The 17,741-nt window shown below is 46.6% G+C and overlaps 1 protein-coding gene across 1 annotated transcript in view; it reads right to left on the reverse strand.

Annotated features, from left to right (window-relative positions):
• The window catches only part of reck (reversion-inducing-cysteine-rich protein with kazal motifs), a 28,863-nt gene extending 15,257 nt beyond the window's left edge, over positions 1–13,606 (reverse strand). Inside the window, exons 1-7 of the mRNA XM_062559158.1 lie at positions 13,415–13,606; positions 5,093–5,151; positions 2,591–2,665; positions 1,459–1,495; positions 767–852; positions 635–682; positions 273–306 (exon numbers count right to left, since the gene is read on the reverse strand). Of these exons, the coding sequence (XP_062415142.1) occupies positions 273–306; positions 635–682; positions 767–852; positions 1,459–1,495; positions 2,591–2,665; positions 5,093–5,151; positions 13,415–13,487 (412 nt within the window). The 5' untranslated portion in view covers positions 13,488–13,606. The remainder of the gene's footprint in view (positions 1–272; positions 307–634; positions 683–766; positions 853–1,458; positions 1,496–2,590; positions 2,666–5,092; positions 5,152–13,414) is intronic.
• Positions 13,607–17,741: the final 4,135 nt, after the last annotated feature.

A 17,741-nucleotide genomic window follows, 5' to 3' on the forward strand; every position in this document is an offset into this window, starting at 1 on the left:
GTACAAACCAATGCCCCCCTCCTCCTCTCAACAGGAACTTAGTGACCTCACATGCACAAATAACACAAATCACATGTCTTTGCTGTGTGCATGTTGTGTATCTACAGAAGGAGAACACAAAACGAGGCCACCTATTGGTTCCACGAAGATGCTGGTGGTCCTGATGGGTGTATTTTTTGGCCGGGGGGGGGGGGATCATTGTTTGCAGTTTGCAGTTGTCACTGTTTACTTCAGAAACGTGTGTGTGTGTGTGTGTGTGTGTGACAGCTTACTTTCATTTTTGGTGATGCAGCTGTAGAGGGAGTTCTGAAAAGAGAAGAGAGAGCTGGTAGTGATTCATCTTAACGCGTGAGACAGTGTGATAGTGGTGGACGTGATGGAGCCGGGGGTTTAGATCCAACACCACGTGGCCGTCCCACCTGTCGAACCCCCCTTTGTCTGTCAGACTCTCAGAGGCCTGAAGAGGCCAAAATATGTACATAATATCTGATTCCTTTGACCACGTTGAGTTTACCCTGGAATGGACACTAAAGTTTTCACAGGAAATAAAATACTTCTATCACACAAGTGACGTGTGGTGTCTCCCAGCTTTGACTACCCAGCAGGAGGATGCAATTCATTTTATTGGCCTTACCTCTGTGACTTTTTTGCATACTTTCGTTATGTCATTTTTCGACGACGCCTGTGACGAAAGAGGAAGCAGAAGCATTAAAGCACAGCGTCGGTGGCCTTTCCTTTCCGGAGAAACACTGTGTTCACCTCCCACCTGTCTGCACTCCCCACGGCACTCCGGGGAGATGGAGAGCTCGCAGCAGCCCAGACCCACCCAGCCCTCCGACTTCCTGGACACCCCTGCAGACAAATCAAACGCCGCTGGGTCAACCGCACCTCATGTGGATCGGTTTAATGGAACATTATACATATATATATATATATATGTATGTATAAAAGGCCAATAGCTTCCACTTAAAAGACACACATTGCTAAAAACGACATTCTTGCCATAAAAGTCATGAAAGAAATGGAGCACCAAAAGTATATTGAGGCCTTTTAAAAGCACAGTTACGCCCTCTACTATTTATTGTGTTCCAAGTTGAGCTCTAACCCGTTTCACAACGTTTACCAAAGCTTTCTGAGAAATGAGGAGGATCCACGACATCTCTCAAGAGCCGATGGTATCTAAACTAAAGGGGCAGCAGAACCCTTCAACTGGGTTTCACATTTCTGTACGGAATTGAATGAATGAATGTGTTTACTCAAAAAATAAATGCCTTTATTTACTGTAAAACCATCAGAATCTGGGCCATACCGCCCAGCCATAGAATACACTTTACATTATTAAGATGTAATGCCCCATGGTTACAATTTTGATCAGATGATCATGTCCTTACAGCACAGGGCTTTATAATACACACACACACACACACACACAGGGGTTAGTATCAACACTCCTCTCACCTGGGAGTGAAGAGTTGATGCACGTCCACAGTTCATTCTGGAGGACACAAAGGAGACGTCGTGGTAAAGCACAACAGAGCTGGACACGCAGAGTAAGGAGCAAACAGCCGCTGTAGCGCCGCTTTAAAGAGAACAAACTGCTCTCCTGTGCATGTGTGTTAAGCCACCAAATCAACAATGGCAATGGTCCTAATCCAAGATGGTGACAGGGGAATGCGTGAGGACTGTGGACGTGGGAATACACACAGATCTGCCAGTGAAAGCTTCCTGCATCAATCCAATGGAGGAAGACACAGGACAACACATCAAACATCCTATGAGATTTAATCCTCCCAAACAAGCCCGCCTGGCCCCGAGGGGGAAAATGAAGGTCTTCCATCCTGTCATTGTGTGCGAGTGTGTTCACACTTCCTCTGGAGTGGGCCTCAGCGTCATTTCTGGGGGGCTTAAACATGACTGTTTTCTGAGGGGAATAACCCAGGAAGAGAAGGAGTGATTTCCTCATTGACTTCTATGGGGCCAGAGTCTCCCTCTGATGGACCGTACATGCAGGTTTTAGAAACTTCATGGACAACTAAACCATCTCCATGTCACCTTAGCCTGTCAATAGATTTTTTTAGGTGTAGAATAAACTTATATATTATTTATTTCATGTCCCTTGAGAAACGTATGTAACAGCAGCAATTATGAGGGTCCTGTGGCATGCGTTAGTCCCAGTGCCGCTGCAGTAGTGCCTGTGATAATACACACACGTTGCTACTGGAAATGCGTGTGAATAGTTTGGCCGAATGAGGACTGGACACAGACTGGTCTCGGTCTAATTACTGGTGTGGGTGATTACCCACAGCGGGAGGAAGCTGTGACCTGCATGTGTGTGTGTGTGTGTGAGAGATGTGTGGTTTAACCAGGTATTTCTGTAACCACAATCACCAAGCCACTTCCTGTTTAGAGTTACAGTCTGGAGGATCCCTGATAAGTTCTCTTTGGCGCCACCTATGCCGATCGGCTGTCATTGCAACTGTGTTTGGATCCTCACTTCCCAAATAAAATAACAAAAATACCTCAGACAGTACATAAAATGACAGAATTGTGAACAACAATAAACTTGTAATAGTGTAACAGAGGAACTCACCATCAGCTCCGGACAGTAACTGGGTAACCTCTGGAGCAGATGCTTAAGACGAGACTCACTCTTTATAGTGGCGAGCTGCGACGTGGGAGAGAAACACACAATTCATAAAAACGCACAAGAGCCTCGTAGAGAGCAGAGCAAACAGATCCGGGCACCAGGAGTACTTGGACCAACACACAGCTCACAGGGGGCTCTGTGCTCAAATAAATGAGCGTCTGGGCAGGAGCCGGCATATTTTCACATGGAACCTGGTCAGTTCTGGATTTATTTAGACAAAACCCGGCGTTTTAGTATGTTTTATTTCATGTCTGATAAACTTAGTGTGCTTTACTAAAGGTTGACAAAGCCGTTTAAATGGACCGGAACTTCTACATTGGTCCCAGAGATGTGAACAGCAGAAAACAGATGTTTGTCCACTAAGGGCAGAAAGGTGCCGGCATAGCTCGGTAAACACGACTAGTCCTGTGAGCGTGGAGATTTAAACCTTATCTTACCTTATGAGCAATGCAAAGTGAGCACACAGCCTTTCTGCCAATAGATCCCATTCATGAGACAACAGACACACAAAGAGGGCGTGTGGAGCCTCACTTTGATCCAGGAGACAGCAAGTGGTGATGTAACGTTCCTCCACTCACAGGAATGGGTCCGGGTCATGGGAAAGTGTTGCATTGTTGTCAGTAGCAACACGTCTGAGATGTGCTCTCTGAGACAGAAATATGAGACCCACACGGTCTCATAGCCAAAACGCATCCAAGTGGTGTGTGTGTGTGTGTGTGTGTGTGTGTGTGTGTGTGTGTGTGTGTGTGTGTGTGTAGGAGGGCCAGAGCCTGGAGTCTCTGTGAGATTCAGTGAGATTTACAGCTTCACACACTCAGACCACTGGGAGCACTGCAGCTCTCTTCCCCCGAGCTCCATCCAGATGGATGTCAGGAAATCTCTGTCGGTGCTGCCATGCTTGACAAAGCTGAGGCGGCATAATCCTGGACTGGACATGTTGGGTGGTAGCTGTGTGTGTTAGTCGTCGCAACAGGTCCTTTCCCAGCAGCTGTAGCGCGGAGTTCTGCTTTCGTGCGGCGCTCTCGGTTTTATTCAGCGCTTCATGCCAGGCTCCAGGGGCTGGTGTTCTTGGACTGGTCTTCGGAGGAGCCCACTGAATTGGAGGAGAGCAATCACGGCCGACAGTAACTTCCATCAGTGCTTAGAGGGGAACGAGTTGTTCTGCTGGTACCTTCTACATCTTGTGAGTGGAGCGCTGCAGCGTGTCTGACAGGTCAAAGTGCTGGCTGGCACAGCGATGGGTGCTTTCTCCGTGGCCGGGTCCATCCAGCGGCTTCCAGTCATGTGTCATCAATGCTGGGGTTAAGTGTCTTGCCCAAGGACACATTGACATGCGGGTTATTGGGGCCTGGGATCAGACCAACAACCTTCTGATTGGAGGACGGCCGCGCTCCCCACCCACCCACAGTCGCCCCATCCCACTGAGGAGACAATAGTGTCAGTACACCTGATGTCCTACACTGTCCTACCTGAATGGACCTGGGGACAGCTTCACTTCTTATTGGCCCAATCAGGAAGCGGCCAGGTGCAGACGTCATTGTGAACCTTCTAGCTGCCCCGGGGTCGTCAAGCACCAGATCTGATTGGACTTTAAGCTACAGGCTCCCGCGCTGTTGATCCTGAAGGCCTGATGGGGAATTATTTAATAGATATTTGTGGAAAAAATGTATATCCTGATGATGTTCAGGCCAGAGAACGACCCACCACTGCAGCCCTAAACATTTTCACATGATCCATGTATTCGTCACCTTTTGAAGAACGAGTCCTTTTCTGCACAAGGAAATGTATTAGAGCTAAACTTGGCACCGGTGGTTACGACACCCACACCCACACCCACACCCAACCCCACCCACGACTCCAAAACACACGCACCCACACACTGGAGAGCTGAAGCACTGAGGGGTTTTATCAGGCCGTTACACTTCTAAAAGTCCATTATCTTCCCTTCTCCATCTCTTTCATCTCTATCCCCCCGTCCCCCCCCTCCCCCCGAATCCTTTTCCCTGTCTGTTCAGACATTCTTCTCGTTCCGCCGCTCTTTTTATCATCCACCTGCATCTTTACTTTAATGTCTTTTTGTAGCAGTTCTCTCGCTGCTTTTAAAGCGGTGACGTCAGCCAATAAGAGCACAGCTGAGCTCTGTCCAGCCTCCCTCTGCACTTCAAAAGCTCCGGTATGGTTGGAATTCTCCGCCTGTTGGTCGCTGCCAGAGAAAAAGCCTCCCTTTGGACCATAAAGAAGGACGGGGAGCGAGAGAAAGACGGAGCGAGAGAGTCACCTGCTCCCAATTGAAACTGGGTGAGACTTTTTTTTTCCTTCACTTCAAAGAGCCAAAAGACAAAAAGAAAAGTTTAGCCCCGCTCCCCTTCAAAAACCTCTATTCACAGGGCGCCTATAAAGGGCCGAGGAGGGGGCTCGCACGTGTGTGTGTGTGTGTGTTTGTACCTGGTCACAAGCTTCTTTGCAACGTGGGACCTCGGCAGCATGTTGGCAGCAGGAGGGATCTGCAGAGAGATGGAGCGGTTACCCCAAACCCTGCAAAGCGCTCCTTAAACATGAGCCTGGATGTGATTGGTCCAGGGGACTGGTCAATTAAAACAAATCTTTGTTATGGATAAAGTAAAGTTTTAAAACAATAAAATGTTTTTCAAACCAATATTTATTAGTGAGATTATTTATGCATCAACTGTATTTCCGTCATCATATTTTCAAAGAAACATTGAACCACAGTCTGTAAGTAAATTGACATTATCAGGCCAAAACACAAGAACAACCAACTGAAATTTCCCCCCAAAGTGAGAGCAAACTCAGAAACACATAAGAACATGACAACAACGTGGAATGTGGACCGTCTACAAGTTCACGCTTTATGCTTCAGACTATTATTGTGAACTGCCTGACTCTGCTGCACATCGTACTTATCACTGTGTGTGTGTGTGTGTAAGTTGTGTGTCTTCTGACAACAGAGGATCTGGATTCACATCACTAGGGTCGCATTCAGCTTTGATGCTCAGAAGAGGAGCAGGTTTCCACAGTGTGTGTGTGTGTGTGTGTGTGTGTGTGTGTGTGTGTGTGAGCATATTTTCAGAAATAGTGCTGCTGGTGGCCCTCAAGTCAAAGTCTTGTGGTTTAATGACCCGATGATGCTGGTTCTCTTCGTCCTTCTCTTTGACCGAAATGAACATAGAACAACTCGCTGACCTCCCCCCCCCCGCGCGCGCGCACACACACACACACACACACACACACACACACACACACACACACACACACACACACACACACACACACACACACACACACACACACACACACACACACACAGCTTTCTCAAACAATGGCAGGTGACATAATAATTTGAGAGAGGCAGGGGGTGTGAGACGATGGAGGCCATTCATTTGTGTACAGTGTGAGGCCCCTGGACTGGCTGCTAATGAGCCCTGGCCCACTTCTGGTCCAGCACACACACAACAGAACCCCCCCCCCCCCCCCCCCAGCGGAATGAAGAGCTCAGTGCTGTTGACCTTCATTCAGACAGCCAGAGGACACGTCACGGTGTCCCGCAGACTGCTGAGCATGCTGAGGACACGGGGTCGTCCCTCCTCACGGGAACCGGAGGAGACTTTAGAGGAGCCGTGCGGCCAAACGCCTTTAATGTTGAGATTTTAAACTCTAAAGGTCGCAAAAGGGTTTAATTGGGGCCACTGAGGTGGAGCACGGCCTGTTATTAAAGAGGAAGATGCATTAGAAACATGCATTTAACTGACTACTTAACTAATTCAAATGAAAAAGAGAAGTAAGTTGTGTTGTCTCACAAATTCCAACACCACAGACTGCAGGTGGTAGTCTGTAGGTTATATGTTCCTGGTCCCCTGTCTGCGTTTTGCATTTTTTGAGTTTTGAAGTAGATTATTTAAGTCTTTTTGTTGAGAAGTCTGCGTTTGGATCCTTCCTGCCTGCCTCTGCTGACCTCGTCCCTGTCACACTTCCTGTTTAAAACAAAATATTTGAAGGGATTGTGAAACAAAGTCTACCTCTGAATGCATCTTAAACACAACATACTTAATGTTAACTCAAGTATTTCAGTAATGTTCTGAAGAAACTAAGGCCCATGACTTTTTTCGTAAAGTTAGAGTTGAGTGAATTGCGTAAAAAGGGAAACCAAAAGGAGCAGATGAGGACGTCAGTGTGCGTCTCCTTCAGCTTGACTCAGCCTCCCTGAAGCCTCCCAGAAGAGTCCTTTTGGCTTCATATCACGGCCTTGACCATGACATCATACAAGTGGTAAGAATATGGCGTGGCGTAAATCCATCCATCCCAGTCAGACTAAAGCAACATCCTTTTCCTTTGTCATTGTGATCTGTGACTGAAAACACATGTTCAATCAATACTCATTTAGCTCTTCATATTCCTATTCCTATTCTTATTCCCTGCTGTGTGTCTCCAGAATCCATCACTCTCCACTCCTCACATACGCTGCTTTTCAGCTCAATGGCCTGAATGATCCTAAAGTACCTTTGAAAACACACCAACACCCTCCTTGCTCCCACAGATAAAGGTTGTGTCAGCATGAGGTCCCTACAAGGAGACCACGGGGGGGTGACTCACACCACTTGGGGGGTAAATTGAGTCCTTGGTGTCTGCGTGTCGAGGCCCACCTGCTAATCCCATTAGCACTGTTTTTCAGCATCAAAACACAAACATCATTTGTTTCATTCACACCGTTCTCAGCATCTGTGCTTTGTGTTTGAATCCACCAAATACAACAAACACAGCGTGGTCCAAGAGACAGAAGAACAAGCCGCATCGTCTAAACAAATGTTCCCCTAAATGTCCCCTTATTTTTTTTATAAAGTAGGGACCAGTGGTGGACACGATGAAGCCATCTCCCAACACGTTCCGATAGTATTGGCTTCATTCGTGGGACGCGTTGAGTCCAGGAGGCGCTGTGCACAGCTTCACCCGAGTCGCACCATGAGCAGTTTAAAAGGATTGCTACCTGACAACAAGCCCAGATTTACCGCTGACTCGTTTATTCCGCCGTGGACATTCCAACAAAAGGTCTGTTGGTTCCCACGGAGACCGACCCGAAGACACCAGAGAGGATACTGTACATTCAGAGAATGCCTGCCTTTTAGCATTTTGGACCACTAAAGAGAGCTATCGTCTCCACCCATCGGCTCTGAATGGATAGAAAGCGCAGCCTCAGGACCAGCAGCACGCCTGGGATGAGGAGAGGAATGTCCCTGCCCCCCCCCCCCCCCCCTCTACTTAACTGTAACTTTACTCTGGGTTTCCTGCCCGCCAGTTTCCTGTGGGGTGGGAAGTTAGGGGGAGGCGTGGCACTTTTTACTTTCTGGACATTTGCAGGTTCAGGAAAGCACTGAATGTGGAATTTCTCTTGATGAAAAGGTTTTTATTTTGAATCGTTTCATTCCTTCAGTGTCATTAAGTCAATAAAAACTGTTGGGGAAAATGGGTTGGAGGGTTTATGAGTTGATGTGTCATCTGCTGAGGGAATCACTCAGGAACATTTTCAGAATTATTTAAACCTATTTGAACTTTGATTTGATTTACTCAGCAAGTGTCTTGCCTCACACGTCCTACGCTAAAGTCTTTGTTTCCATTAGACATAAAGGAAAGGATTTTAACACAGAATTAAAGGACAGGGTCAATGTTTGGCCACAATGTTTTTTGTTCTATACTATTCCCATACAATGACACCTTCATTTCCTATGCTTATCTTTCTGTCTGTCTGCTGGTGGGGGCGCGCTCACGTGTCCGTTTGTGCCCATCGGGAAGGAACCCCCCCGTGTGCAGAGAGGGAGGATAACCATAAACAAACAAAAAAGGGCTTTCTTGGCCCTAATTGAACGGTAGGGGAAACACTGAGATGGGACTACTTAACCTCATCACGCCAAGTAGTCCTCCTTCAGTTTAGTGGTGTTGACGTGGAGTCCTAGTCGGGGTTTAGGGTTACCCTTCTGTATTTTATTTGAATATATTGGGCGTTACGTTGAGTCCACACCAAACCGCCTTTAGTCTGTTGGAGGACCGACCCACTGGAGCCGGCTAAACACGTCGCCATGTGGGCCGGTCCGGGCCATGACCCCACACAGCCGTCTCACGCCTCTGTGGATAGACACGAGCATGCAAATGTAGGAGTACGTGTTCCAAGAGACTCTGGAGTCATGGACAGCCATGTGGATTGGCAGCTCGGGTGCCCCCCCTCGCTCCCCCCCCTCCCCCCTCACACCCTCGCCACATCAACACGAGCCAACAAATGCTCAGAGCAGAGGAGCCTCTCGCATGCTGCCGCCCTCCTTCCTGCATTCCTCAGAGCCACGGCAGACTCTGTGGGGGGAGAGTTTAATGGATGGGGGTCAAAGGGTCACTTCCTGTGCATTGATTCACCAAGAGTTGAGCATTAAAGGACAAACCCAGCATGTGTGGTGGAACCCTCCTCTACATGTACTGTTAATTATCATGTAAAAAATACAAACAAGCTCCACTGCTGTGTTTCACCACCAACGGTGTGTTACTCATATTTCTGGGCCTTTCAGACGAGCTCCATCAGGCTGCATGAATGTGCATGGGTGATCGCAAGAAAAAAAAAGGGGACATATTAATTTAGATTTTTCTGGTGTGGATACGGTTATGTAAGGAGCCTGAGTGGCCCGTCACATGTTGACCAGATGTAAACTACACATCTAAGAAACCTCCGGAACGCCTGAATCTGAGAAAGAATGAATCCGACACGGAGCAGATGTCAAACACACACACCTCCAGATGGTCGAGTCGGTCCAGCCCCATCATTTCATAATCAATTAGCAGAATCCAAGACAGAGACAGACCTGACCAACTGTATCCTGCATGTGTAATGGGAAATGACATAATGGGGGGCATATGGTCACAGAGGGAGGCTGTGAGGGGAGCCTGCTTTCAGCTGCCATCAGGCACATGTTTAAATACGGCTCCGGTTCTGCTGAGCCAAGCCAAGGTGGTCTCTTAAGCTTGCATTCTCTCACGTGACCACCAGGGGGCGACTCCTCCGGGCCCTTAGAACTCTAGAAGAAAACAACTTCCCTCCTGATTTATTACCTCAGTAAACATTGTAAACATCGGTCAATGGTCTCAATCTGTAGTTTCAAGTCTTTCATCAACACAGCATGATGTTCATTTAGTAAATGATGGTCTATTTAGAGTCAAGTATACCATAAAGCAAGCTATGCTTTGGGGCGGGATTACTGTGATTGACAGGTGGCTGCCTCTGCCAGAGCTAGATGGCGTATTTTCACAAACAACACACTAACACACAGCTAACATGGGTTATTCATTGTGCAATTAAAAGGATCAGAAAATGTATTTTCTCTAGCCGCTAACTTCTGTACATATATCTTTTTCCAAAATGAGGTCCCACATTGGCCCACTTCTCTATAGAGTACAATGATATAGCGCATGTGTCACAAGCTTTCTAATGTCTTCACGCCTGTGTTTAGCTCTGGGGAGCCACCCTGTCCAGATGCTGGGTTGCTCTAGTTTAAGCTGCTGAGTGACGTCCATCTGGTCAGTGTGCAGAGATAATTACCTCAAAAACAGTGTGCATAGCATGAGGTGGGCACTGGGAGAAGACCCTCAGGAAATGTGCAGAAAATGTCATTATCCTTCAATAGCTCAGAAATGATATCAACTATTCCAAAGTAAACCGTCAAACATTCTGACTGTTATCCTACTTTTAATTGTCATCAATTGTTGTTTCCGTAAATCCCACCATTTCAATCATTAAGAAATAAAAACAATTGCTTTGATTGGCAGTTAAACAGATTGCAAATCCCTCTATTATCAACTTTGCATCGATGTGAAAAGATTTCCTGTATTTAAATTAAATTGTCATCATGATCGCTTTATAAGTGCCCTTTGCCCCAGGAGCCATCTTTACCAAATAGAGCGTGGATGTCCCAGGGACCTCTGTTAGCGTTAGCCTTTAGCTTCAATTTTAAATTGGACAAGCAGGTCAGATCTCGAAAAAGTTATGCATGCTTTGATATCTTGGCGTTTAGACTATTGCAAGTCCCTGGATGTCGGTATCGGCCAATGAGAACCGCCTACAGCTTGTGCAGAATGCAGCAAAGAAACAAAGAAACAGGGGCACATAACGCCGGTGCTTTCCTCTCTCCACTGGCTTCCGGTTGATTTTTAGAAGTCTCTGTATGGCCTGGTCCCAGAATATTCATCCAGCCTTATTAATGTGCATCAACCCTCTAGAGCCCTGAGGTCAGCTGACCAGTTGGTCTGAACGTTCCTCGGCCATCTGCTTAAAACGAAAGGAGATCGGGCCTTCAGTCTGCAACTGGCCATTCTACTTTTACCTTTGGCTGAGTTAAGTCGTATTGGATCTTTTGTCTGTTTGCTTTTCACTGTTTTCGCTTGTTTGTTCTACTTTTGCTCATATTGTTTATTTCAGCTGATTATTTTATCCTGTAAAGCACTTTGGCTGACTATTGGCTTTTAAAAGTGCTATATAAAACAAAGTTGACATTGACATTGACAATGAAAGTGTCCCTTTGTAGGTTATTGAACAAACTGTGGGACCCGGCTAACAGCTTCTCCCTTTGAGAAACATTGAAAGTTACCATTCAAATAGAATTTTAAAGTAGGTATGGACACTTATACTTGGAAATAAGGTATGGCAGTGGCACAACTGGAAAATGAAGGATACAAACACTAATGAAATATGACTTGAGTATTGAAAGGAAAATGTCAGAAGACAGCCATAGAAGAAAAATTATAACAGAATAAGGAACTTATGAAGCTTTGTTGGTTCATTGGAGGTGCAACATCAACCAGCACCCATTCATTTTAACAAAAGATTTGTATAAGCGAGGCACAAGAAACTTTAAGCATTAGAAAATATGTCACATGTTTACCAGGTTCATTTCTCTTGATATTTATTAAGCCTTTTCAAAGCCACCGGTGGGGGGAAACAACAACAAACAGCGTATTCCAAGGTATAGCCAAGAATTTCAATTCTCTAATCATGTGTTCACACAACTATTATTAGGTTAGCGGGACTGGGTGGACATGGAAAGAAAAGGGTTCTCTTGCCTCCTTCCCACTTCTCTCCCCCCCTCCTGCTTTGAGGAGGCTAAATCGGTTCCAGATGCATTCTCTCACGTCTCCAGAAGCGGATCGCCACATGAAAGGAGGCCACTTTTCATGAAACCCCTCGCTCGAGAAGTATGGAATGCACGGTATCTCTGCAAATAAGTCATGCAAAGGACGTCCGAAACGAAGCCGCCCAAACAGAGCACGTGGTGTAACGTAGAACACCTTTGGGCGGGATTCTCCGCCCTAAATGAGGATCTAAAGAGCCGCTGCTGCTGCTTTCATGTTCAGGCCACATGTGTCAGGAGGCCAACAAATAAATGATGCAAAGTGATATTTATCCACATCCTGCAGCCACGTGGGGCGGAACATCAAAGACCGAACCGGCACCATGTTCGGTCGATTTAAACCGAGTCCCTCCGGGAAGCTGGGACTCGGGCCGCGGTACAGAGGGACATCCGCAGAGGGACAGGAGCAGAGGGACAGGGGCAGAGGGACAGGGGCAGAGGGACAGCGGCAGAGGGACAGGAGCAGAGGGACAGGGGCAGAGGGACAGGGGCAGAGGGACAGCGGCAGAGGGACAGCGGCAGAGGGACAGGGGCAGAGGGACAGGCTTCTTCACAAGCCGCCAAACGGCCCAAAGACATGTAGCAACAAGGTGTGAAGGAGCGGGTTTAAGGACAGTCGTCCCACACCTCCGCCTTTAATCAATTAGCGGCCCGAGGAGCTGATGGAGGGACATTGGGCTTCTTTATCGCACTCCTCTCAAAAGTGTCACGTCTCCTCTCTTTCTCACCAACGATAGACGTCATAGAATGTCTGTGAATAAACTTTGTGCTCAAAGTAACGGCCGAAGGGGGGCGCCATCGAGTTCAAACATGGCTGCAGTGGACGGTGCCTTTTAAAGGAAAGGCGGAGATGCGTTTTAAATAATCAACACTAGCGGCGGTGTCATTTGGCTCATTGCAAACGAAGAGCTAACGTTAAACCGTGTTCATTTACCGTCGCTGTGACGATCCTGTTTCCCTCTTTTCTTCCTGATCCTCTCCCTCTCTCCCGAGTGAATGTACCCACACAAAACTACTACAACACGTATTCAAAGAAGATGGCAAAGCGTCTAAATCACTGCGCCATAGTTGCGTAGAAACTTCAAAGGCTCCTCGCGTGCACGCGGGGCGCGCTCCACGGGAGGCTAACGGTCACTCCAATAACGGATTCACTCGAGACGGCAACGTGCACGCGCGCACCTCAAAGAGAACGCCAAAGAGTCGTGAACATTGAGAAATAACAACTTTTCCGATGCTTCCCCCCCCCCCCCCCCCCCACCCCCGTTGTCCCCACTGTCAGCGCCGCGGCGGGCGGTAGCTAAGCGCCGTGTACGGTCACCCCAAACGGAGACGTCTCATCTAACTGTGCGGGACCTTTCGTGTGCCGAATGGACCCGGGGACGTGTCTGGTTCACGATCCGTAGCGACGAGCGGTCCGCGCGGCCGTGGGCTCCACCGCGGGGTTTGTGAATGGAGTTTGGCTTGAACTTCCCACTACTCCACCTCGGGCTAACAGGACGTCCGTGAAGCAACAAGTTCGTCCCGAATTAAAGACGCAGAGAGTGAAACGGACACATGACATCCAGCCGAAGCACAGACACGCGCACGGACTCACCCTGAGCGCGCAGCGGCGGGCTGTGCAAGATGACGGCGAGGAAAAAACTGATGATCCGGAAACACACACGCATCTTATTAAAATCCTAAAGGGCATCTTGGACAAGAAGACATGGAAAACTCTGGTGCTGTGACATGCTCCATGAAGCCACTGTTAACCCTCCCTCTCTCTCTCTCTCTCTCTCTCTCTCTCTCTGTCAGCTTCCCGTGTGTGTGTGTGTGTGTGTGTGTGTGTGTGTGTGTGTGTACTGCACATGCGCAGAACGAGGGACGATTCCCGTTAACGGTGACCACCCTTCAGGCTGTCCCGATACGGATCCACACTGGTCATTTGTAAGATTCAAACAGGTGCAATAATACAAATACATTTCCAAATCCAAGTCCTGTCCCAGTTGGTAGTGAAAAGACCACATAAAGGCTTAAAGTTTTAAAAATGACATAAAAGACAGGACAGCAGACAACACGTTTCAGCAGCTTTATTCAGATAAATACACCTTGATCTTTACATTAATAACACAGATTTGTTGGGTCTCTCTGCCGCAATGAAGGATTCAGACCTCTTTCACTCCGATGTATCACGGCATCACGAGCAGGAAGAGTCAGTGCATCATGGAGCTGGTGTGTGAGGGCCAAGAGGAGAAGGTTCGAGTCCTATGTTATAATATTATCTGGAAGCTAATGAAACTCGTATTTGGGGATTTGTGCACGTTCTGCCTTCGTCTCTGCATATTCTTCAAAGTGATTTAGGTAACTGTGGGAAGTCTGCTGACTTGAGTAGACGAGGATAAGGCAAGTTTAGGAAAATCGTAAAAACTCAATGTGTGACAGTGTCTTTTTACTGTGTGCCTATGTTTAGCGAATGCAGTGGTTCTTAAAGGCTGCCGTGTCTCTGCTCCTCGGGTGGTGGGCCTGCACATGCAGGGCCTGGCCTGCGACCGGATGCTGCAGGCCGCTGCTGCTGCCACCAAAGCAGACTGTGGCCATTCACGCCACCTCGTCAGAGGAGCCGGTCACGATGCTAACCCCTTTCCAGCTTTACACACTTGCGCACCAGTCTCGCATCGGTTTAACCACTTGCTTTAAAAAATATTTTCAAATTTTTGTGCGAGTTATTGCCTTCTTAAACTGTTCTGTGGGTCTTGATTATTGATTTAATACTCTGGGTTCCATTTGAATGATTATTAAATGGAAGTGGTGGATTTACAGGCATTGTTGTCATGTGATTGCATTTGGTAATCAAAAGAATGATGAATATTACAAACACTGCTATGCACATATTTACTACTTATGCGAGGCCGCAAAATATCTACTTTTCTGAAGGTTCAATAAACAGCGTTTTTTTCCAAACCATTGTGATTCCTGTCTCTTAATTCTCTTACGACTTAAGATTGTTTATTGTGAGAGTTGCATCACTTTTCCCCACTAGTGCCGTTCCTTGTCTTTTTACAATTGCAGTGGATAGAGTACAAAAGACAGAGAAACGTGGGAGCAAACTGCTGCTCGTGTCAAAGCAAAAGTTCCAATATAGTGTCAGTTAATATTTAACGTACACCAGGGGCGTAGCCAGTAATGGGCACTGGCCCACCCACATTACTCACTGGCCCACCAAGGCAAGTTTGATCAAATTGTTTTTTAGTTAGTAATTTAATATAAGTTAGTATTACTAAGTTAGTATTTAAGAAAATATAATAAAGGTGTAACTGTTTTTGCAATTTAGCTATTTTCTTTTCTACTCTCTAAGGTTTAATTATTTAAGTTTTTTTTTTTTCTACAAAAAAACTGTAGGCCCACCCACTTTTTTACTGGCCCGCCCAAAATACAATTTCTGCCTACGCCCCTGATGTACACACAAATGATAATACCTAGGTTTTACTCATTTAAAATTACATTTTCTACACTTAGAAGGCACTACACACAGGCTTGAAATGCATTACTCATATTTAATCACAAGAATAATATGGCTGGTAAAAAGTGGTCCAATGGTATTGAACCTATAATGTATTGATCAGGTGCATCCTGTGGAGCTCCTCTTTAATGGCTCTCACTGGTTGATGTCCAGGGAACACACAAGTTTAAAAGATGTTTCACACTTTTCTCATGACACTTTACTAATAGTCTCTCCCGACGTTTTACACCCTGCGAAGTTAGACCGCTTCTTCATCATCTTTATGCTACTAATTAACTATTGTCCTCTTCACAATGCAAGGTGTCAGGTTTTTTTAGGTGTGTTTTGTGTTATCAAGATATGAAGTGGTGCTAGTAATCGATGGAATGTCCTCGTGGTCTTCCGTAGCTTCTTGTCTCTCACGTGCGAGACGTCTTTCCACCTTTGCGATGGCTCTTTTGTCTGTAAATCTACGGTAGCAGTGTAATGGAAGCCAGCATCCTCTGGAACATTGTCCACATCCACAGTGTTTGACGTTCCCAGCCACGTCAATCCTACCCACTTCTGTAGGCTTGTCCTGTATGTGTTGCATCGTGTAGTGCTGAAATCATTTTCCATACTCCTGCTTGACTGTAATATGCATATGATAATGTATTTATTATGACACTTTAGTACATTTTCTTTGCCGTCCGTACTGCTCAATGAAGGTATTGTGGGCGCCATCTTGACATTCTGTTGGCATGAAGCAGCAACCTTGGACGCAACGACAATCCACTGGAACTGCAGCGACGATCTTCTTCCTGTTAGGGTAGCACATAATATATATATTAATGTATCTTTGTGTATGTGTATTTTGTATGTATTTTTATATATATATATATATATTTATTAGGGCTGTCAAAAATAGCGCGTTAACGACATTAATTAGGTGTTTGTTGTTAATTACGTCAATTTTATGACATTTCACGCATGCGCAGTGTGACAAATTATTCAGGTCCGGAAAATACCTCTTCTTCTAGGGAATGCACTTCATCCTAAACAACACATTACTGCCACCTGCAGGCATATGTCAGGCCGTCAGGTTCCGCAAGTCGTTTGCGCCAGTCCACGCTGAATGTTGTGGACCGGGGGGGTGCGGTGCTAGCCATCAACTGGGATGCTGGCGGTTTTCTTTGCAGCGCCAGTCTGATCTTCTTTCGTTCTAATCGCCACGCTTGACTTCAAGGTGTAACCTTTATTATTGTTCGGTCTGAAACGGCGCACCCAGTGACTGATGGTGCAGCAGTATTGTTGTTCGGGTGGAAACCGGGAGAAAGATTGGTCCGGGAGATTTTCGGGAGGGGCTTTGAAATTCGGGAGGGTTGACATGTCTGGTCATCGCAGCCCTGGACCATCAGCAGCACAAACTCACAGCAGAGTGGGATAAACTGCAGAGGCTGGAGACCCTTCTAGAGCCATGCAGGGAAATCAGTCTGTAACTTATCAAATAACAATGATTTGATTATTTTCTGGAATGAATTAAACCAAGTCAAATATCAATCAACCATGTATTTATGTAAAAAATAATGATAATTATGTATCTGTGTCCTGTTATTTATCTTTAGTATGCATTTCAGAAAGAAAAAATGGTTAGGATTAAGGTGTAATTGCAAATAGTGATTAATCCACTGAAAATTCTGATTAAAAATTTTAATCATTTGACAGCTCTAATATTTATGTATATATACACATATGTGTCAGGTATTGAAACACGGAACAGAGGGGTAAGCAGTTTGCCTTGGATGGTGTTCATAGAGAGATCGCGATCTGGTCGTTTTCTCCGGAGATTCATCTTCTGAAGGCAGTTGAAGGAGATGAAGTTCCCCACGGAACCTGAGTCGATGAGGGCTTGCGCTGGAAAACACAGTTTACGAGTTAAAAGATGTACTCGGGTGTTCACTAGATGTTCTACATTAATTGAACTCACTGCTAGGCGCGGAGGCCGAACGGGGCAGTTGCTGAGCATACGCTTGAGATGTTGTTGCATTCGTCGAAGGCGCTCAGGAGGGGAGAGATGAGAGACTTCCATAGGAGTTGGTGCAGGAGGAGAAACTGGAGATGAGTCTGTTTCCGGCGGCGGGGAGGTCCCGTGGGTGTGGGCAGATCGCAAGCAGTGAGGAGTTGTGCAACTCAAATGGTTTTCTGGATGAGATTGTCAATGCCCATGACATCACATTCAGCTGACGAAGCGTCGGGTTTAACCCCTGGTGGAATGCGGTGATTAAAGCGGGCTCGTTCCATCCACTAGCTGCGGCGAGGGTGCGGAAGCGAAGAGCGTAGGCGTTCACGGAAGAATTCCCTTGAAGTAGGAAAAATTGATCGTGAACGGATAATGAAGCCACCGTATGGCCAAACACTTCTTTAAAGTGACGGAGAAAATCAGGGAGAGGTTTAATTACCGGAG

This window comes from Pungitius pungitius, chromosome 19 (assembly GCF_949316345.1).
Source record: "Pungitius pungitius chromosome 19, fPunPun2.1, whole genome shotgun sequence".
Taxonomy (NCBI): domain Eukaryota; kingdom Metazoa; phylum Chordata; class Actinopteri; order Perciformes; family Gasterosteidae; genus Pungitius; species Pungitius pungitius.